The 23,598-nt window shown below is 36.1% G+C and overlaps 1 protein-coding gene across 1 annotated transcript in view; it reads right to left on the bottom strand.

The window, feature by feature from the left end:
• The window catches only part of MYO16 (myosin XVI), a 727,392-nt gene that overhangs the window by 91,415 nt on the left and 612,379 nt on the right, over positions 1-23,598 (bottom strand). The window contains exon 29 of the mRNA XM_001375684.5: positions 4,656-4,752. Within this exon, the coding sequence (XP_001375721.4) occupies positions 4,656-4,752 (97 nt within the window). The remainder of the gene's footprint in view (positions 1-4,655; positions 4,753-23,598) is intronic.

Here is a 23,598-nt window from a genome sequence, read left to right as displayed (position 1 = left end):
CTTATTGTGATGGAATATTATTGTGCTTTAAGAAATGATGAGCTGGATAGTTTCAGAAAAACCTGGGAAGACATATGAATTAATACAAAGTGGAGAGAGCAGAGCTAGGAAATCATTGTACACAGTAACAGCAATATTGTATAATAATCAACTACAAACAACAGTCATTCTCTATAAAACAATTCTGAAGGATTTATGATGAAAAATACTATCCACCTCCAGAGACAAAACTGATGGAGTCTAAATGAAGACTGAATCATACCTATTTTACTTTCTATATCTTTCCTGTTTGTTTTATGTGTTCTCTTTTGCAATATGGAGAATAAGTAAATGTTTCTGTATGACTACACATGTCTAATCTATATCAAAGCGCTTGCCTTCTCAAGGTGAGTGAGGGCAGGATGGACAGAACTGGGAACTCAAAATTATTTTTAAAATGTCAAAAAAATTTTTACGTGTAATTGAGAAAAAAGAAAATAAAAACATTTTTTTAAAAAAGTGCTCTTCGTGCACTTCCCTGCCCTGAGAACTGATTATTATATATTTCCCAGCACTGCTCCCTAAGTGTTCTTCCAGCCTTTGCTTAAACATCTCCAATGGCACTACCATTATCCTTCACATGCAGGAAGTGAGTATTTAAAAAAAAAAAGATGAAGAGTTTTATAGGCTTTCAGTTTAGAAAGAATTATATATAGAAACACACATATGCATATACATGTATGTACACATACATATATACATACACATATAAACACATTTGTTCCTTCTAACAGTCCTATAAAATGTTATTTTTTCCCCTTTTTAGTTGGTAAAATTAAGGCCACAGAAGTTCAAAACTAATATGTCAAACAAAAATGACTTTTTAACATAGCACTTCTTAATCTAGATCACTCTCCCTTGATGCCCTTTTCTATAATTATTTGCCATTATATATTTCTTCCATCCCAGCTACATGGAACACATCAAAATAACCTCCAAAACCATTAAATACAAAGTTTATCATTGATTTCTCATCTTAGAAGATGAAGTACTAGTTTTCCTTATTGCATATAAGTTCATAAACAACTTTTTACACAATTTATAACATATTGTATGCTTATATTGGGGTCAAAGATTTGTTGCATTCCTTATAAAATTGCCTAAAATTCTAAAACACTACTGCTCTGGGTATTTTTAGAAAATCTTTACCAAAACTCCCAACTTTAAAAAATGATAATAACTCTCCATTTTATGCCTTTCCATATAGTTCAAATTTGTGGCACTTTTAAATTATTTTAATTAAATTGATCTAAGCATATTTTTTCTGTGAAATTGTTTTAAAAATCATCTAAAGATATCTAAATTATATCTATAACAAATACTAATGAAACACATAAAGAAATATGTAAGAAATTGAGTTTTTTGGTCCAAGATACATTACTAAAGAAACCATTTTACATAGCAACAAAATTTCCAAAACATCAAAATAAGTAAAGTATACATATACTTCCCTAGGCAAGTTAAAAATTTTCCTACATCTGTAAAATGGAGAGAATGATAGTGATACAAGGTACACCTCATAATCTTGTTGTGATAATAAAATATATGATACGTTTTGCAAACTTTACATATTAATTATTATGGCATCAGCTTATTTCTCCAATATTTGGAACAGAAGCTGGAGTTTTTAAATTTCCACTTAGGTGCCTCAGTGGATAAACTACAGAGGCCTGGAGCCAAAAAGAAATGAATTCAAATCCAGCCTCAGGCACTTACTAGCTGTGTAACACTGGGCAGCCACTTAACCCTGTTTGTCTCAGTCTCTCCATCTGTGAAATGAACTGGAGAAGGAAATGGCAAACCATTCTAGTAGCTTTGCCAAGAAAATCCCAAATGGGGTCATGAAGAGTCAGACATGACTGAAACCTACAACAACAACATAAATGGCAGAAGTAGTATTTTCTTTCTGTGGCTTTAACAGGGACCCTAAACCAACAGGATCAAGAGCTACAAAATACCTCCAGTGTGACCCAGTCTAGTCCTTTTAAAACACACACACACACACACACACACTCTCTCTCTCTCTCTCTCTCTCTCTCTCTCTCTCTCTCTCTCTCTCTTCCCAGACAGGTCCGATGATGATGGACTACATATTTGTTTAATTTCCTGCCTAGCTAATTTTCAAGGACTACTTACTACTTTGGCAGTAGGGTAATTAATGACTTCTTATTCACAGCAATTCCAAGAGGCTGTCTAAATTATAACAATAACAATACTACTACTACTAGTAGTTAGCCAGATCACCATCTCATGTAGGGTAAGAGGCTTGCTTGAGTACAGGAAGACTCATATTTAAACTTTGCCTCAGAGACTGACACATTTTATGACCCAAGGCAAAACACTTCCCCTCTTGGTCTCACTTTCTTCTTCTGTACAATAAAGATAGTAATATCAACTACATGGGGTGGTGGTGAGGATCAAATGAGACAATCTAGGCAAAGCACTTTTCAAGTCTAAGTATCTAAGGATTAAATTTAATGATTGGACAATAATTTTATGAAATTATGTGGTTGCCAATATTTATCATATCTCAAATCAGAAATTTAATTACAAATGTTTGCAAAATGGAGAGGAAACAATAAAGTAGAGGAATGTGAAGAGGTTAGAGAGGTTATCTATCTTATCAACTGTATGTTTACTCCAGTTCTGCTTAATCCAGGCAGAGATTATTAATTAGTTCTCAACCAGGAATGCTGGTGGTGAGTAACCACATGCGCCTCCTCTAAGATGGAAGCTAGTCTCTTAGGAAACTAGAAAAGTAGTCAGCCTTTCACTCACCCAAAGAAATAGTCCAGGAGTCAGAGTCTAAGTTGAATCTGAGCTCCAAGCCACAGTCTCCAGCAAAGCTCCCTCGAAGACTCTCCCCAGTCAGAAGACTATCTCCAGAAGACAATCTCTTAAGACTATCTTCTTAAAGACCATCTCCTTCTGAGGGAGTTTGGGGCTGGCTTCTATGGTAACTTCTTGTCCCTACCCCTCTTCATAGGGGCCAATTATAGTCTCCATATTGTCTAGCACTACCCAGGGGGAAGTGTCTGTGGGATCAACTTCTCATTCTCTGAAGGTTAAGTTCTCACCTTCTGGAGAGGTGAATACTCATCCTGGCTGATTGAGTTTCTGAGGGTGTGAATTCACTAAGTGGTCTGCAAGCTCTACCACTTAGTTCAAATTTGTGTTGATTCAATCAAAAGGTAGAGAAAGGAGAGTTAATCCTATCTTCACAATCTAGTGAAGTACATAAGTTAGTGTTAACTCAGGATAGACAATAAAGAATTCTCTTTCACAATTACTACACAAATGCTAGCAATTATTATTATTATTATTGTTGTTGTTGTTATTATTATTATTATTATTAGTAGTAGTAGTAGTAGTAATAGTGGTAGTAGTAGTGGTAGTGGAGTTGTGCTGGTGGTGGTGGAGTTGGAAGAGGGGGGAATAATATTCCAATTTAATAGATGATTTTTCAGAATTGCTGTGGCTAAAAATTCATCATCCCACTGCTGTTATAGGGATATTTAGGAAAAGGGGGAAGGGTTTATACAAAGGGAGAAAATCACATTTAAATAATTGAATTTATTAACAGAGAAGGGAGTGATGGGAAAGTAATAAGGGGAAAGGTTTGCATCTGACTATTTGCCCAAGATATTCAACCCACAATAATTAATTTCTAAGCTTAATCCTTTTCTAAACTACACTACACTAAAGATAATTAAGGGTTACTAAAGTTAAGTCCTAACAGGGAGCCCAGATTCTCACTTAGAGTCCTTTGGTGGGTCAGGTAGCAGGAACCCAAGTTATGGTGTCCTTAGATGATCCAGGCAAAGTAGAGATGACTGGAGATTTCTTCTCAACCTCTTTTAGTTGATCCTCACAGGCAATCTGCTTGATAGATGGTTTTTCCAGGGGAGTCTCAGATCCACAGCTTCAGTCTTCACCTCCAGCTCCAGACTGACTGTTGGAAACCTCTTCCTTCAACAGCTTAGAACTTTTGCCCAGCCAGCTCTTAGAGAATTCTAGGCTGTCACTCAATCCCTTGCTACACTGTGAAGATGCTGATGAGCCCTTAAAACTTAGTACCAGAAGTCAGAGCACACACTGACCATCACCGAGCTTTTATCGGAAGCCTTTGTAGCTTGGGATGAACCTAACAGCATTGGTGATCCACTGGCCTAGACTTTGACAACCCAGGGTCAGCTCAGTTTCCCAAGAAAAAATTTTAGTGTTTGTTACCATAATCGTAAAATCTTTGTTGATATTAGTAAAAAAAAAAACCTCAATGTATTGAATTCCTCTTCAGCATGAGAGTTATAAAATTTGCTGTCAACAAATGACCAAGTTAAAGGTTGATTAGCCAAAAGGGAATGTTCTCTAACCTCTGAAAATCTCCATATACAAATACCGAGTCAGATAATGAATGTCATGGCCAACTGAAAAGCAGATTATACATAAATAAAAAGTTGTGTTTTACCAATTAATCGTTACCAAATAAACATGCATAACAACATGGTTCAGAAATCTTGAATGTATAATTGTTACCATTTAGAGATTTAAAAATTCTGTTGCTCTTAGAGGTATGCAAAAAATACAGTTCAGAAATATTCACATGTAATTGTTACCTTTTTGACAGGTTATAATTTTCCTCTGGAGTTGAAGGCACAAATCGTTGAGTTGGTCAGCTTGCCAGTATTTTAGAAACACTTTTCGGACTCCTGTCTAAAACACAAACAGCAGGGAAACATTCAACAACAAGGAAATGCCAAAATGATGATGGATAAATAATCACAGGGCAGAGATTTTTTCCAGGAGAAGGCTGGGATGGAGCACCAAAAGCAGTCACAGTTTGTTTGTGTTTTTCCCCTAGTATGTCTGTTTTCTTAAATTATCGCATATAATATTTGCAAATACATCTTTGAAGGACATTCCTCTTCAGCAGTTCTATACTACACATGGTCATAAACAATGAAGCACCAATGTTTTCATATGAATATTCACATCTTTGGGAAAACGTATCCACAATGTTTGTATGTACGCTTCTTGAAAAAAAAAACGAAGAGAACTGACTATCATTATTGCTTGGAGACAAGAGTTTAAATATGAATGAATTATATTTATTCAGTTTCCAAGTACTTCTTTTTTCTTTTCTTTATAATCCCTTTTTACCTTAAATTTGCCACTAAAAATAAACAAAATGCATAATACATGTAAATAGGAATATTATCATTCTGTGGGACACTTTGGTGAATGTATGGCTGCTTTCTTAAACATAATTTTATGTTCCTTTTTTAAAAAAATCTCATCTTCTGTCATAGAATCAATACTACGTATTGGTTCTAAGTTTGAAGAGCTGTAAGGGCTAGGCAATGGGTGCTAAGTGACTTTCCCACAGGCTAGGAAGTGTCCAAGGTTAAATTTGAAACCAGGACCCCCTTTCTCCAGGCCTGGTTCTCTATCCACTGAGACATCTAGCTGCCCTCAACTTTATTTCTTTTAACGGTACCTCCACAAAGGAAAAGTCATGTCTACTAAATTAATCTCCGCAATGCAGATAATGATTTAAACAGCGTTGTGAGGAAGAATGTTTAAAATCCTTAAGATAACAAACTGCTTTAAATTTTTTTTCAGGCACCCCAGACAGTCTCCATTTTGATATTCTACCAAGATATGCTAATTAGCAATCACTCTTATCTATTTATTAAGCACATCGCCTGGGGATTTCTAGTCCACTGCGAACCACACCTGGAGTACTCATTAAATGTTTGACATGATGATAATGATGATATTCTGTTCTAAGGTCTTCTTTTCTGGGTCTTGGAAATCTGCTTTTGATAAAGGATTATGGTGTTGGGTTTTGGTTATCATCCTCTTTACACCTGGTCCCTCCTTATCATCTATGTAAACACACTGACAAAGAAATAGGCTGTTGCATTAATACTAATGACTGTTAGATCAGATTGTGGGAATTATTATTTTTTTAATTACAAGGTTGGCTTTAGGTGACCTTGTTCCTATTAACATAATGTAGTACTACAACAAGAACATGGCTTTAGCCCTCAGACGGACCTCAAAGATCACTGAGTAGGACCCTTTTTTTTTTTTTTAAATATTATTTTATTTGGTCGTTTTCATACATTATTCACTGGAAACAAAGATTGTTTTCTTTTCCTCCCCTCCCCCCCCCCCCCCCCCCCCCCCCCCCGCCTTTCCCTCTCCCATAGCCGACGCATGATTCCACTGGTTGTCACATGTGTTCTTGACTTGAACCCATTTCCCTGTTGTTGGAGTTTGCATTATAGTGTTCATTTAGAGTCTCTCCTCAGTCTTATCTCCTCCAACCCTGTAGTCAAGCAGTTGCTTTTCAGCGGTGTTTTTACTCCCACAGTTTATCCTCTGCTTGTGGGTAGTATTTTATTTTAGATCCCTGCAGATTGTTCAGGGATTGCATTGATACTAATGGAGAAGTCCATCACCTTCGATTGTACCACAATGTATCAGTCTCTGTGTACAGTGTTTTCCTGGTTCTGCTCCTCTCGCTCTGCATTACTTCCTGGAGGTTGTTCCAGTCTCCATGGAACTTCTCCACTTTATTATTCCTTTTAGCACAATAGTATTCCATCACCAACATATACCACAATTTGTTCAGCCATTCCCCAATTGAAGGGCATCCCCTCATTTTCCAATTTTTGGCCACCACAAAGAGCGCAGCTATGAATATTTTTGTACAAGTCTTTTTGTCCATTATCTCTTTGGGGTACAAGCCCAGCAGTGCTATGGCTGGATCAAAGGGCAGACAGTCTTTTATCGCCCTTTGGACATAGTTCCAAATTGCCCTCCAGAATGGTTGGATCAATTCACAACTCCACCAGCAATGAATCAATGTCCCCACTTTGCCACATCCCCTCCAGCATTCATTACTTTGCATAGCTGTCATGTTAGCCAATCTGCTAGGTGTGAGGTGATACCTCAGAGTTGTTTTGATTTGCATCTCTCTGATTATAAGAGATGTAGAGCACTTTTTCATGTGCTTATTAATAGTTTTGATTTCTTTGGCTGAGAATTGCCTGTTCATGTCCCTTGCCCATTTGTCAATTGGAGAATGGCTTGATTTTTTGTACAATTGATTTAGTTCTTTATAAATTTTAGTAATTAAACCCTTGTCAGAGGTTTTTATGAAGATTGTTTCCCAATTTGTTGCTACCCTTCTGATTTTGGTTACATTGGTTTTGTTTGTACAAAAACTTTTTAATTTGATGTAATCCAGATTATTTATTTTGCATTTTGTAACTCTTTCTAATTCTTGCTTGGTTTGAAGTATTTCCCTTCCCAAAGGTCTGACATGTATACTATTCTGTGTTCGCCTAATTTTCTTATAGTTTCCTTCTTTATGTTCAAGTCATTCATCCATTTTGAATTTATCTTGGTGTAGGGTGTGAGGTGTTGATCTAAGCCTAATCTTTCCCACACTGTCCTCCAATTTTCCCAACAGTTTTTATGAAATAGTGGATTTTTGTCCCAAAAGCTGGGATCTTTGGGTTTGTCATATACTGTCTTGCTGAGGTTGCTTGCCCCCAGTCTATTCCACTGATCCTCCTTTCTGTCTCTTAGCCAGTACCAAATTGTTTTGATGACCGCTGCTTTATAATATAGTCTGAGATCTGGGACTGCAAGACCCCCTTCCTTTGTGTTTTTTTTCATTAATTCCCTGGATATCCTTGATCTTTTGTTCTTCCAAATGAACTTTGTTATGTTTTTTTCTAAATCAGTAAAAAAAATTTTTGGAAGTTCCATGGGTATGGCACTAAATAGATAGATGAGTTTGGGTAGGATGGTCATTTTTATTATATTGGCTCGTCCTACCCATGAGCAGTTAATGTTCTTCCAATTGTTCAAGTCTAGTTTTAGTTGTGTGGAAAGTGTTTTGTAGTTGTGTTCATATAGATCCTGTGTTTGTCTCGGGAGATAGATTCCTAAGTATTTTATTTTGTCTTGGGTAATTTTGAATGGGATTTCTCTTTCTAGTTCTTGCTGCTGAGCTGTGTTGGAATTATATAGAAATGCTGATGACTTATGTGGGTTTATTTTGTATCCTGCAACTTTGCTAAAGTTGTTGATTATTTCAATTAGCTTTTTGGTTGAGTCTCTAGGATTCTTTAAGTAGACCATCATGTCATCTGCAAAGAGTGATAATTTGGTCTCCTCCTTGCCTATTTTGATGCCTTCAATTTCTTTTTCTTCTCTAATTGCTACTGCTAGTGTTTCTAATACAATGTCAAATAATAGAGGTGACAATGGGCATCCTTGTTTCACTCCTGATCTTAATGGGAATGGGTTTAGTTTATCCCCATTGCAGATGATATTAGCTGATGGTTTTAGATATATACTGTTTATTATTTTTAGGAATGACCCTTCTATTCCTATGCTTTCTAGTGTTTTTAGTAGGAATGGGTGTTGTATTTTATCAAAGGCTTTTTCTGCATCTATTGAGATAATCATGTGATTCTTGTTGGTTTGCTTGTTGATGTGGTCAATTATGTGGATAGTTTTCCTAATGTTGAACCAGCCCTGCATCCCTGGTATGAATCCTACTTGATCATGGTGGATGACCCTTCTAATCACTTGCTGGAGTCTTTTTGCTAGTATCCTATTTAAGATTTTTGCATCTATATTCATTAGGGAGATTGGCCTATAGTTTTCTTTCTCTGTTTTTGGCCTGCCTGGCTTTGGAATTAGTACCATGCTTGTGTCATAAAAGGAGTTTGGTAGGACTCCCTCTTTGCTTATTATGTCAAATAGTTTGTGTAATATTGGGGTTAACTGTTCTCTGAATGTTTGATAGAATTCACTGGTGAATCCATCAGGCCCTGGGGATTTTTTCTTAGGCAGTTCTTTGATGGCTTGATGGATTTCAATTTCTGATATGGGATTATTTAAGAAAACTATTTCTTCTTCTGTTAGTCTAGGCAATTTATATTTTTGTAAATATTCATCCATATCACCTAGGTTGGTATATTTATTGCCATATAGTTGGGCAAAGTAGTTTTTAATGATTGCCTTAATTTCCTCTTCATTTGAGGTGAGATCCCCCTTTTCATCCTTGATGCTATTAATTTGCCTTTCTTCTTTCCTTTTTTTAATTAAATTAACCAGTACTTTGTCTATTTTGTCTGTTTTTTCAAAGTAACAGCTTCTAGTCTTGTTTATTAGCTCAATAGTTCTGTCACTTTCTATTTTATTAATTTCTCCCTTAATTTTTAGGATCTCTAGTATGGTTTTCTTCTGGGGGTTTTTAATTTGTTCGTTCTCAAGTTTTTTTATTTGCATTTCCAATTCCTTGGTCTCTGTCCTCCCTAATTTGTTAATATATGCACTCAGGGATATGAATTTTCCTCTAAGTACTGCCTTGGCTGCATCCCATAAGGTTTGAAAGGATGTTTCGCCGTTGTCATTTTCTTCAACGAAATTGTTAATTGTTTCTATGATTTCTTCTCTAACTATCCAATTTTGGAGTATCATGTTATTTAATTTCCAATTAATTTTTGATTTGGGTCTCCATGTACCCTTGCCGATCAATATTTTAATTGCCTTGTGATCTGAAAAGGCTGCAGTTAATATTTCTGCTTTTCTGCATTTAAGTGCCATGTTTCTATGACCTAGTGTATGATCTATTTTTGTGAATGTGCCATGTGGTGCTGAAAAGAAGGTGTATTCTTTTTTGTCCCTATTTATTTTTCTCCATATGTCTATTAATTCTAATTTTTCTAAGATTTCATTCACCTCTTTTACCTCATTCTTATTTATTTTTTGATTTGATTTATCTAAATTTGATAGTGGTTGGTTCAAGTCTCCCACTAATATGGTTTTACTGTCTAATTCCTCCTTCAATTCTCCTAGTTTCTCTATTAAAAATTTGGATGCTATACCATTTGGTGCATACATGTTGATTAGTGATATTTCCTCATTGTCTATATTTCCTTTTAGCAGAATATATTTACCTTCCCTGTCCCTTTTGATCAGGTCTATTTGTACTTTGGCTTTGTCAGATATCATGATTGCAACTCCTGCCTTCTTTCTATCGGTTGAGGCCCAAAAGGTCTTACTCCAACCTTTAATTCTAACCTTGTGAGTGTCAACCCGTCTCATATGTGTTTCTTGAAGACAACATATGGTAGGGTTTTGTGTTCTAATCCAATCTGCTATTTGTCTGCGTTTTATGGGTGAGTTCATCCCATTCACGTTCAAAGTTATGATTGTTATTTGTGGATTCGCTGGCATTTTGATGTCTTCCCCTAGTTATGACCTTTCTTCTTTAGCTTTCTCCTTTTGAACCAGTGATTTACTTTAGGTCAGTCCCCCTAGTCCCCTCCCTTGAGATGCTTCCCTTTCTAGCCCCTCCCTTTTTATGCTCCCTTCCCCTCCCCCCTCTCCTTCCCTCCCTTTTTGTACTCCCTCCCCCCCCCTCCTTGATTTTCCTTTCTTTCTTGCCCTAATGGATAAGATAGAATTTAGGATCCCACTGGATCTAGATGTTCTTCCCTCTCAGATTTGATTTCACTGAGAGTAAGGTTTAAGTAATTCCACTTCACGCTCTCTTCCTCTCCTTCTCATATGAGAGTTCTTCCCCTCCCCTTCCCATGTGTATCTTTATATGGGAAAGTTTATTCTATTGATTCCCCCCCTATTTCTTGAAGTTAATCTTAGTATTATCACGGTTCCCCCCTCCCTTTTCCTTTTTTTGCCCCAACTTTCCCCAAATCTTCTTAATTCCCCAATCTTTCCCTATGCATGTTTCTTCTAACTACTCTTATGATGATACAATTTATAAGAGTTCCACAAAACATTTTCCCCACATATTAATATATATATAATTAGATGTAAATGTAGTCCTTATAGAAGGGAGTTTGACTTAAAGAGAAAGATAAGATTTATCTCCTTTTCCCTTTCTTTCATATTTACCTTTTCATGTTTCTCTTGCTTTCTGTGCTTGGATATCGAACTTTCCACAGAGCTCTGGTCTTTTCTTAGCAAATGCTTGGAAATCTTCTATTTTGTTGAATGCCCATACTTTCCCCTGGAAGTATGTAGTCAGTTTTGCTGGGTAGTTGATTCTTGGTTGGAGACCCAGCTCTCTTGCCTTTCTAAATATCGTGTTCCATGCTTTGCGGTCTCTTAGTGTATTAGCCGCTAAGTCGTGTGTGATCCTTATGGGAGCCCCCTTATATCTGAAGCTCTTCTTCTTGGCTTCTTGTAGGATTTTCTCCTTTACTTGGAAGCTCTTGAATTTGGCAATTACATTCCTAGGCGTTGTCTTTTGGGGATTTAGTATAGAAGGTGTTCTATGAATCCTTTCTATTTCTATTTTGCCCCCTTGCTCCAGAACGTGGGGGCAATTTTCTTTTATAATCTCCTCTAGAATAAAATCCAATTTGTTGTTTACCTCTGGTTTTTCTGGGAGACCGATGATACGGAGATTTTCTCGTCTTCCTCTGTTCTCCAGGTCCGTGACCTTCTCAGTGAGATATTTTCTGTTTTCTTCCAATTCATTAATTATTTGGGTTTGCTTTATTGATTCTTGCTGTTTTATCATCTCACTTTCTTCGAGGTCCTTAATTCTGGTCATTAGGGACTTGATTTGCTTTTCAGCCTTGTCTGCCCTTCTATTGGATGCTTCGAGTTCTTTTTCCAATTGAGCAGTCTTATCTGTCAGACAGCTGATCTCTTTCTCCCATTTTTCTTTCCAGAAGGTTTCAATCTTTTGGATAAGTTCCAGTTTGAGATCTTCCAGAGCTTGTTGATAGTTTCCATTTTGGGAGGCGTGTTCTGAATTTTTTTGGATTTCCTCCTCGTTCTCCTCTTTTCCTTGGGTACTTCCACCATAAAAGTTTTCAATAGTCACTTTTTTCCCTTTCTTCCTGGAGGCTTGATTTTGGGCCATGTGAGCCATCCCTTTGGTGGTTTTATTTCCCTTCCCTTTTTGGTCTGGGGTCTGGGTTATAAGAGCGGTTTTTCTGTGAATTTAGGTTGCTTCAGACTAGTTCTTCCCAGCCTCCGAGCCCAGGTATTCAGCTCCGCCCAGATAATCAGCGCGCGTTGTTCAGCGCAGCCCGCACCGAGTCCAGGTCCGCTGGATTCTCCAGTAAAAGCGCCCTGAGACGTTTTTTTCCTGGCAGTCCCCAGATCCCAAGGACCCTGGAGTGCCCCCCCAGACAGAGACGCTCCCCACTCACTCGCTGTCCCGGTGAGCGCTCAGGTAGCTCACTCTGGTTTAGTGGGGGAGGTGGGGTGGGGGAAGGGCGGCTCAGTTCACTTTTCTGTGCAAGCTTTTCCTTCTTGTTTTAGTGTGGAAATGTTCAAGCCCCACGTACCTTTGCCTCTGTGGGGTACTGGGGAGTCCTTCTGTTCCTCCAAAGGTGATTTTATGCTCCTTTGATGTAGTCTATTTCGTTCGGTGCTGGGGAGAGGAAGCGTGCCGCCTCTAGATTGCAGCCATGATTACCCGGAAGTCAGGACCCTTTTATTTTATAGGTGACAACACTGGAGACTAAAGGGGAGAACCACTTCCTCGAGGTCACATGGGCGATATCAGAACTAGAAATTGATCATAGGTATTCATCGTTATTTTCAACTTCCATAATTTGGAATTTGTGTTCATTGAGATAGGAGCTGTGTTATGTTTACTTTTGCTAATCATACTCTCTTCAAAGATAATGAAAATTAATCATGTAAACTCAATGAATGACAAGGAGTAATGTTTGAAATCCTGAAGACAACAAACCATTTCACTCATCTTCAAGTCTCCTGATAATTTTCCATTCTTCATTCTACCAACTGACATGCTAATTATAAATCACTTGTCTCTACATACTAAGCAGGTGATTTAGGATTGAACTTTTTTGGGGAAAATAATTATTAATTGTAGTTTGAGTTACCAGGTATACTGTGTTGTAAAGTAAAAAAAAAAGCATATTTAAAATATTCTATGATTTAGACTAAGATAATTTGTTTTTTTTTAATGTCATTGATCACTTTACTTTTGTTGTTTTATATTGAGATTAATTTATATTAATGTATAAGTATGGTATCATGAATAAAATATATATATATATATATATATAAATTTCATTTAAAAACATAGTCTACATTTTTGCTTACCCTCTATACTAGTATTATAATTTATAATGCATTTATGAATATTTGAAGAACCTGTGATTTCTTTAGCATAGTTAAAACACATTAGAAGTTAGTAAATAAATCGTAGTGATTTTCCTGAGGCATGTGCAGTTTAAGTAACTTGCCCAAGGTTGCACATGAGAACATCAGAGGTAGAATATGAATTTCGATTTTCTTGACACCAAACCCCACTATACCACCTTTTTATGATATACTATCTTTATTGTAATTAAGGTGTTACATAAGACTTGAATAGTAAATTTGAAAATTTTGCACAGAATATCATTTGAGTGATAATTTTGTTTCCTTATGAAAACATTATGTAATGAACACATTTACTGAGAATATAATTTTCTCCCCAGCTTTCATTTAGTATCACAGAAAGCAGTATGTGGTTCCCTCAAAACAATTTAGCCACATCACTTTTTCTTCTTTGTCTTTGAGCCTACCTGGTTGACCAACCTTGGAATCTGTATATATGTATACATTTGTATAGACATGAATAGATACTTAACATAGTTTGCAAAAGTTCTTTGTCATAACCTAGAAAATATGTGGGATTTCTTTTCTTCACTTAGTTTTGGAACTATGAATTGTTCGATTTATCTCTTTCATATCACAGTGTATTTCAGTAAAGCAGCTTTGCAGTCATTGGGCCTGACAGAATTATTGCAGTGCCATTAGTCAAAATGGACTATGGAGGACTCTGTTCCCTTATCTGTGAGGGAGGATGACTCATCCTGAGCATCTTACATGACTGGCAAACACTTCTCACAGCTTACCACTTCATGGCTAGCAATCAATGCTCTACTATATCACTGAAAAAGTTTGGTCTGTGCTTATATCTGTCATGCAAGCTTGTCTAATTTTGATGTACTGCATAGAGGTACCTTGTCTGAAGAGTGCCTTTAAGGCTCTATTTGCTCAACTATGTCAACTGCATCTTCAAAACAACAAACAAAAGATGGTTTAACTAGGATTTTGTTATAAAATGCTATTCCCTTGCACCATCCCCAGTTATTTTCCACAATTTGTGGTCTTTTTTTCCCAACTACTGACTTATCCTGGCAATCAACAGGAAGAACAGTTGGTACTGTCTGTGAGCAATGCAGAACAAATCTGTGAGACAGGCATTGGAAAGGAGGGGGCATGTCATCTATCTGCTCATCACCAAAGGTGACATGTCATTCATAGTGGTGAACTACATCTCAAAGGCAAAATGTGCTCAAGGCTAAACAGAAAAGCAGAACTCAGAAATAGCAAAAGCAACTAGACTGCTAGGTCACATCTTCCCAGCCTATTAGGCAATAAACTAAGTCATTGATCACCTAATTGGTGCAAGGTGAATATGAATGCCTCAAAGAATATGGCTCAGTCTCTGCCCTCCAATGTCTCTATGGAGTAGTTAGGAAAACAACACATGTACAATTCAATAAAGTAGTTTATTTATTAGTGCCCAATGAATGGTAACAGATAAGACTCACTATATCAATTCAAAGGAGGGGGCATTCATTGTGAGCTGGAATGAATGACTAAAGCTTTGTTTAAAGGTGAAGATACTTGAGTTGGACCTTCAAGAATAACTATGATTCATATGAGCAAAGAAATAAAGACAGATAAAAGAGTGGTTGGAAAGGACTCATTTGGGGACAAAAGGAATATGTGACCATTTCAGGGCAGGAAGGATGGGAACAAGAATAACAAAGGCAAGTTCAAAAAACAATTAGTACAATAGTCAGTCTATGGAGGGAAGCTGAAAGTTTAGTTTGGGGAAACATTAGGAAGGTAGGTTAAAACAAAGTGTCAATGTGAATACCAGGGTAAGGAGTTTGGACTTGTAGGCAATTGGAAAGAAAGAAGGTTGTTCTTTTGGCTGCTGTTTTTAAATCCAAGTGTTGGAATATACAAGCCTGTTTAAAAAAATTATAAGGAAGTGTGTAAGAAAGATTGGAGTGGGGAGAGATTGGAGGTAAAGACTATTAGAAGACCAATAGAATGGCTTTAGTATCAGGTTCTGTGACTGGAAAATGAGATTGACAATAAGGAAAGAAAAGAAGGAAGCCCTATGAAAATCATTATGAAGAAAGAAACATTATGGTCTAGTGGCTTAAGGAAGAAGCAAAGAGGAGATTGACTTGAGAATAGGAGAGTGGCTATACAATTGATAAGATACAATGAGAAAGAAAACATGATAGCAAGGAGTGGAACTGTATAGGATGAATTTGGTTTGAACATACTGCATTTAAGAGAGAAGTTAAATTTTTTTTTTGAGCATCATGATCTCCTTTAGCAGTCTGGTGAAACTGAAGGTTAGTTGTAAAATATTTTTAAAACTCATAAGATAAATATATAGGTCTATAAGGAAACCAAATATACTATAATACAATAATTTAAAAAATAACTCCACCAAATTCGAGGACCCAAGATTAAGAACTCCTGAATTTAAGATAATGATTGAACACACAAATAGAAATGTTCAGAAGGTAATTAAACATATGGTTCTTAATTTTAGGGGAATGTTAGAAATGGATATGTATATTTGAGAGTCATGCACATAGTACTGATGGATAAAGAAGTCTTAGGAATAAACATATTCAGAGAGAAGCAAAGTGCTATGAGTTATATAAGCACTGTAGTTTCAGACTTACCTGGATTACTCATATCTAAGGGGTAGGAGGAGAGAAATTATCCAGCACAGAAAATATAGTAAGGAGTGGCGAAAGAGATGAGGTCAGCCAGAAGAGTGTGGTATCATAAAAGGCAAGAAAGGAAAATTAAAAAATATATAGTTTTCAAAACTATTAAATACTATTAAGATGATAAGAAAAAATGAAGTAACATAATTATCCCAGATTTAGTGTCTAGAAGATCAGTAGTGACATTTGCCAGTATATTTATTTTTCAGTAGAAGAGTAGAGGAAGAGTGAACTTCAAAGGATTAAAGAGTGAGAGGTTGGTATGGAAGTGGAAGTGGTGTGAAGATTAAATTTAACTCTCCCCTGATTGTGAAAATGAAATTAATTAACTCTCACTGATTGTGAAGATTAAATTGTAACCCCTGACCATTTTAAAATTTAATCACAAAAAGTGTAAACACACTACTTACAGTAGTGGGGAGATCTGCCCATTTTTAGATCTAATCATCAAAAGTGTAAACATCCCACTTAATCATTAAGTGGAAGGTCTGTGACCCACATGTGCAATAGCGGGTGTCGAATCAGAATCGACTAACTGCCTCCTGGGCAGTCCTAAGTAAGGATTTAGACTATGATTTGTCCACATAAAAATTTGAGGAAGGCACAGGAAGTGACACAAAAGAAAGTCTTTAAAAGGGAGTGACAATTTCCTGAGTTAAGTTCTACTGGGAGTTCTTCATTCTTTGGAGTGGAGGCTGGTGGAGAATCTGCTGACTGGACCCGAGACCCTGTTCCTGGTGAGGCTGTTCTAAAATCTCTTCCTTTGTAATGACATGTGGTAAGTGAAAAGCTGATCTTAACTGCTGGATTTTCTGAAAAAAACTAGCCTCAGGAGAGAATTACTTCTTGAGAGAGACTTCCCCAGGTCCTTCGCTTTGGTCCAGGGACCGGGAGTAAATTACTTAGTGCTTAAGCTAGATATCTTACCCTAACCTCTCTCTGATTTTCTTACTTCACTCTTTCTATATTTTGTAAATAAATTGTAAATAAATCTCTTTGGAATTAATATAAATTCCTGACAACCCTGTTTTTAAATATAATCCAGCCCAAACCTTTTAATATATAAATCCCCTTTTCCCCTTATAGTGGCAAGTATGGAACTCAAGATTAAATGTAGTTAAATAGAATAGTAGAATGAGGAGATGTTAGGATCTGATGAAAGCTTTTTTGAATTCCAGTAGCCAGTGATAAATTATGGGATAAAGAGTCTTAAAGCGTTAGACCTAGTAAGCAAGTACATTTCCTATCTATGCCTACAGTTATACCTATATCTATGTACTTCAATGTGGAGGGAACTATTTTGAGGTGAAAAAGAAGCTGTCATCATTCAGCCTGATGAGGGAATCTTTCAGCTTCAATTTTCTAAGGAAAGTATGAACCACTTAATATTAAGCATGTATGATGGGATTGAAGATCTGAGGCAAATGGAGATCCAAAGCAGTCATCATTGGGAATGAACTGAGGAATATAAAAGAAATCAATAAATTAAATCCTAAACAATTGTGAAGGGCAGTTGAGGTGACAAAAGATAAATTGGTAATAGTTTTAATTAGCTCTTGAAAAACTTAAATGGAGCTATGATTTCTTTAATGTGGGCATTCCTATTAATAATGCAGATTGCAGCCCAATCAAGCCTACTCATCCTCTGTAACTACTGTACGTATTCTACTATAATTTTTCCACAAAAGGAAAGCCCAACATGCTGGGGTCCTTCCTTGTTATCTCTTAATCTATAATAGAAAAACATGGGAGCTGTACTTTGATTATTCTTGTCTCATAGATTTCTGGGACAGGGACCAAGATGGTGGAGTAGAACAGAGAAGTTCTGAGCCAGCATGAGAATCCTCTCTAACCAGTATATTAAAATATCACCATAAAACGAACACAGGAGGGAAAGAAGCAACAAGAAGAGATAGGGAAACAACTCTCAAGAAAAGAAAAACCCAAAAGGTAGGCACAGAACATCTGGGGCACTGGGGTAAAAAGGGAGCAGAATCAGAAAGACTATAGTAAGGAATGAAGAACAAGCCAAGAGCAAGCCACACATCTCCACCTTATATCTGCTGTCTCATGTTCAGAATCTAAGTCCAAACCAACATGCAGATCCTAAGATCCTGCCTGGGCAAAAAGTGGTTCAAGCCAACCCACACCCCTTGAAATTTCAAACCTGTGGAATAGTCCAGGGTCACAGCTCAGGGCAGTCTGTGTGGGCCCAGAGTGAAGCCAGGAGTCTTAGTGTGGGCTTAGGATGAGGACATAGATCACAGATTGGAGTGGCTAATAGTACTAAAGGGGGCCCAGATCTTTTTGCCTAAAGTTCAGGACAGAGCTCCAGGACAGGGCAATCAAAGGTGTGCCTGATTAGAACAAGTACACAGTTAAGACCAAAATCTTATAACTAAGCCTAAGGTTATAATTTAAGCAGTTCCTGACCTGATCAAGATCAAAGTAAGACCAAAAGCTTTAAGCCTAAGGCAAGTCTTTGAGCTATCAGAATATCAAACTCTCAGAACTCTCAGCTCTCAGGTCATCCTACCATCTTCAAAGTACTGATACTGCTAAACCCCCAGAAAATAAGCTAATAATAGCATCAAGGAAGAGCTAAAGTTTAAGAGGGTACCCCCAAAATCCCAGAAAACCTATAATTAGGTAGGAAAAATGAGCAAACAGCACAAAAAAGCACCTAACTCTAAAGAATTTTTATGGAGACAAAGAGCAAGGTACAGACACAGAAGGGGACAGTGAAAGCAAAGCAAACACATGCAAAGTCCAAAAGAAAAGTATGGATTGGACATCTTGAAAAGCTCGAAAAAGACTTCAAAAAACAATTAAGAGAAGCAGAGGAAAAGTGGGGAAGAGAAATGAAAGCAATGAAAGAAGAAATGGAAAAGGAGAACCAAAAGCTGACAGAGGATAATCAAGCCTTAAAAGTTAGAATTGAATGACTAGAAACTAGTGATTTCATGAGACATCAAGAAATAATAAAGTAGAATCAAAGGAATAAAAAAAGAGGAAAACATGAAATATCTTACTGAAAAAAAAAGACTGGCCTAGAAAAAATAGATCTAGGAGAGACAATTTGAGAATTATTGGACTACCTGAAAGTTATGATCAAGAAATAGCATTGGAAATCATATTACAAGAAAGTATCAAAGAAAACTGCCCAGATAGCTTTGAACAAGAAAATAAAATTGAAATTGAAAGAATTCACAGATCACCTCCAGAAAGAAATCTTCAAATGATTATTCTGGCCTCTTTCCATGCAAACTGCCTATCTATTTTATTGTTTAAACATTTCTTTTACGATATCCTTTAATCAATATTTTCTTTATAATTCATTGTTTGTCATGTGTTGAAGTCTACTAGTGCCTGCTATGTGTGTTCCTGTGCGTGCATTTTAATTTTTGATCTTTAAAATGGCATCATTTATCATTGGGATCTCTACAAACATTCTGGAAAAATATGGATAATGCAAAGGTGAAAACTGTGTTTCAAGAAGAAACTAGAAGTTATTTAAAAAACGTTGCAATTTCATAAAGACACTCTTGGTTTAGTTATGTACAATTGAAAAATCTAGATGCAACTAATGATCCATAATGTCTATCCAAAATATCTATACTTATATATGAATTCTATAGAGTATTCATTCAATTATATATCATCTGAATAATAGGCCTTTTAAAATCCATTTAGTTTTTCCTGTGTGAGTATTTAGTCCACATTACTTGACATGATAATGAATATCCTTTAGGAGGCTCTTATTTAGCATTCTAGGCCTTGATATAAACAGTACAATTGTTATATGAAATAGGACCATCTGAAAGACTTCACTTGCTATAAGGAATCACTCTTTGATATGGATACTGCATCTTTGGAAAAGAGACCTCTTTCCGTTTTATTCCTCATTTGATATTAATGATGTGAAGATCACCGAGTACTAAATTATCTGTTATATCTTTGAAGGAATCTTGTATAATTTTGTCATATGCATGGGCATCCCCTTGTTGGAATAGTTCTTTTAAGAGCACATCCATCTACTGAAGCAAATGCTTTTTTTATAGTCAAAAAACAGTAAGTGCAATGGGACCTTTTATTTGCTATACCTGTAAGATATTGTTTACTACGGAGTATAAGACAAAAACTCATCTAGTCACCTTTGGACACTCTTCCCAAAGATGCTCTTGATGGATACATATATGATTCTCAGAAATTTCATACAAATGCAAAAGTAAACATATGAGTCAGTAGGTTTTTAAAAATATATGTATTTTCTTTATTGCCTTTGAGAAGAAAGCAATGATAAGATCTTAGGTTCCTTTTGATTCTTTTTGTCTCTGTCTTCCCTTTAGATATCTCTCTTATCAGTCTTCAAAACTGTGTGACTTCTAGCACAAAACTTCTCTATAGAGATTTTATTTAATCAAGTGACCTTTCCCATGTTTGCTTTCTTCAGGAACATTATAATTTCCTCTATAAAAAAGTATAATTAAGAATGAAATGCTAGAGGACAAATTCTTCCATTTTCCTCGATGGTGAAAAAAATTTATAATAAAAAAATCTTTGCTATCTTTCATCTTCCTATTGCCAAAATTCCAGTTTCATCCTTAAATGTCTTTGGAATGGCATTGTTTAGTTGGGTTTCTCACTAACATTTATTTAAAATATTTTTTCTTTTACTATTCTCACTGTCTCATTATTTGATGGTTCTCATGTGCTTCCATTTTCTTATAAAAGTGTTGTCTTTGTAGAAGAAGATAGTAAGAAATGTTTAGAGTCAGTGACATTGCCCATAGTGATAGAAAGACAAGAGATCTAGAAGAAAATAGAAGGTGGGTGCTAAAGTCATTGAAGTAGTTAGGGATAGGTCATGAAGTACAATAAACAAAGAAAAAAACTAAAGATGATTTTAAAAAATATCAGAAATATCAACTGTTGTAGGCAAATGGCCTGGGAGTGGACCTAGAGAACAAATAGCTTATTGACCTTATCTCATCTCTTATTGAAGTCAGGGGAATTAGTGATCAGGATATATTTATGGGTTAAACAGTTAAAAGTGTGGCTATTGATTGATTTATTTGGAAAATAGTTTTCAGTTAATGTTAGACTGTCCAGAGAAGAGGTCAGGAAAACTATGAAGATAAATAGGAGTATACTCATGAAAGAAAGAAAGTTTCAAAGAACATATTGGGAAAGCATGAGGCAAAGTCCCTTTTCAAATTTTGAAGCTATCAAAATATCCCTTGAAAATTTTATTTGGGGAGGTCTTTGTGGAGACATTTGGATGTTAAAATGATCAAAAGTTTGAAAGATCATGAATTTCTGTTCTCTATTGGATTTTTTGGCTTACTTTATATTCGCAAAAACAATAAGTCCCTAGTCTATCACTGGGCAAAAATACTTGGAGGAACAGACAAAGCAATGTCTAACACATTTAAATTAGTTAGAGGAACATGAGTGTGAATTCCACCCCTGTGACTTGATATCTGTTTGGGGAAAAGTCATTTAGGCTCTGTGTCTCCATTTTCTCAACTTCCAATGAATACATTGAACTGTGATCTCAAAGGTCCTTCCTAGGTCTAAGTCTATGAACCCATGATCCTCTTCTCACATATACATATATTATTACTGTACTTTTACATTCTAGTTTGGATTATAGTTTTGTGTATGCTTCTCTCTACTAGCATGGTGTAACATGATACTATTCAAAATCACTGTACTAGGAATTAGAATACCTAGATTTACATTCCAGATATATTGTTTACTAGCTTTGTGAGCTTGAACAAGTCATTTATTCTCTCTGGGGCTCAATTCTCTCATCTGCAAAATGAGAATAATGGCAATTGAACTTATGAAGATTAACAAAAATACATTTGGTAAAAAAGATGAATAGTATTCTATTTATTTTGGGGGGTGCAGTGATTGGGTGCTTCCCCTGGGGTCAGGGTGACCTAAATTCAAATCTGGCCTCAGACACTTCCTAGCTTTGTGATCCTGGGCAATTCACTTAACCTTATTTGCTGCAGTTTCCTCATCTGCAAAATGAATTGGAGAAGGAAACTGGCAAACCACTCCGGTATCTCTGCCAAGAAAATCCCAAATGGGGTCACAAAGAGTTGGACAGAACTGAAATGACTGAACAACAACAACAACAGCAACATCTTCTGTACATGAATATGGACTAACAACTAGGATTAGATGAAAGGAAAGATGAAAATCTGATAGAAGACCTGGTCACTGTATGCATGGAGCAGATAGCCTAGTAGATAGATGATGAAAATGAACTGCTTTGCGACCACTCTTTGATATAGAAATGTCACTGATGATCATTACTATTACACATAAATCATTTGAAGGCAGGGGCCATATCTTGCTCATCATTGCCTCTCAGACTTTCACTGTACAGATAAATGAAATGGTATGGGCATAGTTGATGCTTGTTAAATAGTTTAATGTTTGCTTAAAGAACTTCATGTTCCTTTTTTATTTTTTGGTGACCAATGTTATACGCGTGTCAAGTAATTTGTAGTAAGCAAGGAAGCCAGATTTTTACTTGATAGTCTACTGTGTTCATAGAAATTCTGTATAATGTTGTAGAATAAAATTAGCATTACAGAGTACTTCCTAAGAAATCAAGCCAGATAATCCATCTTCACCCACAGAAAGCACATGACTATTATTGATGCTCAGTTTCTAACTGGCAATGCCCATTTAATGAGTTTTCCATGTCATGGAAACAAACAAGATTAGATAATTTCTAAATTTCCAAGGACTTATGCTAACTCTTTGACAAAGAAGGGTTGGCCATTTTGCCTCCTCTCTGTGTAATGTATTTATGTAAAAGTAATTATGGTAAAAGGTATTGAATGCTCTATATCAAATCAAATGGTTCTGAGATAGGATTCTGATATCAAGCCAAATTTCAAGATCATTGCCAGCCTGGATTTGGTTTGTGTTCCCTAATCAAAGGATATTTCTTGCCAGAAGAGAAGAAAGGTTAAAATGTTCTCCTACTGAGCCACTCTCTGCTTAGCACTCCCTGGGCGACACAGTGTTCTTAGCTTAGATTGAAATGTTAATGTCATTCTGACTCCTATAAAAGTAAACCATCTGTGAATTACAGTCATAGCTATTTTTATTAGAAAACCATTAGGGTTTTTTAATGTTTTTTTTTTTACCTCAAAGTGACAGATTTTAAAAGATTAAGAAAAAGTGTCATTGATGACTTCCAAAGCTTCAATTACTGTAACAGTTTTCAGTATTTTTTTTTAATACAAAGGTGTAGGATGTGGAAGTACAGGCATTCCAAATGCTGCAATGGATGTAGAGATGGCGTGTAGGTGGCATGGAGGCTGTATTAGCTCATACTTAGTAGGTGTCAAGGGAATCTGTGAAGCAGTTCTTTAGTTTAGGTTTTTTTCCCCCCCCCAAAGACAATTTGTGGGAGAGCTGTGCGTTTCTGGCAGTTCTTTCAAAATAGCTTCTCACAAAAGAAAAATAAACTTAAATTATATGATATTTTACACAATGATATACATACTTGTTAATTAATGAAATCGATGAAAAGTTAATATTGTAAAATATGCCTTCTTCCATATTGATTTCTCTAGGAAGATTATGACTCCAAAGTTACAGTTATTCTTTTAAAATATATTTGGATTTTTAAAAAATCACCAGACTTTTCTATGTTCCCCAAACACAT

This window comes from Monodelphis domestica, chromosome 8 (genome assembly GCF_027887165.1).
Source record: "Monodelphis domestica isolate mMonDom1 chromosome 8, mMonDom1.pri, whole genome shotgun sequence".
Classification (NCBI taxonomy): Eukaryota; Metazoa; Chordata; class Mammalia; order Didelphimorphia; family Didelphidae; genus Monodelphis; species Monodelphis domestica.
This window is presented reverse-complemented; position numbering and strand designations above follow the sequence as displayed.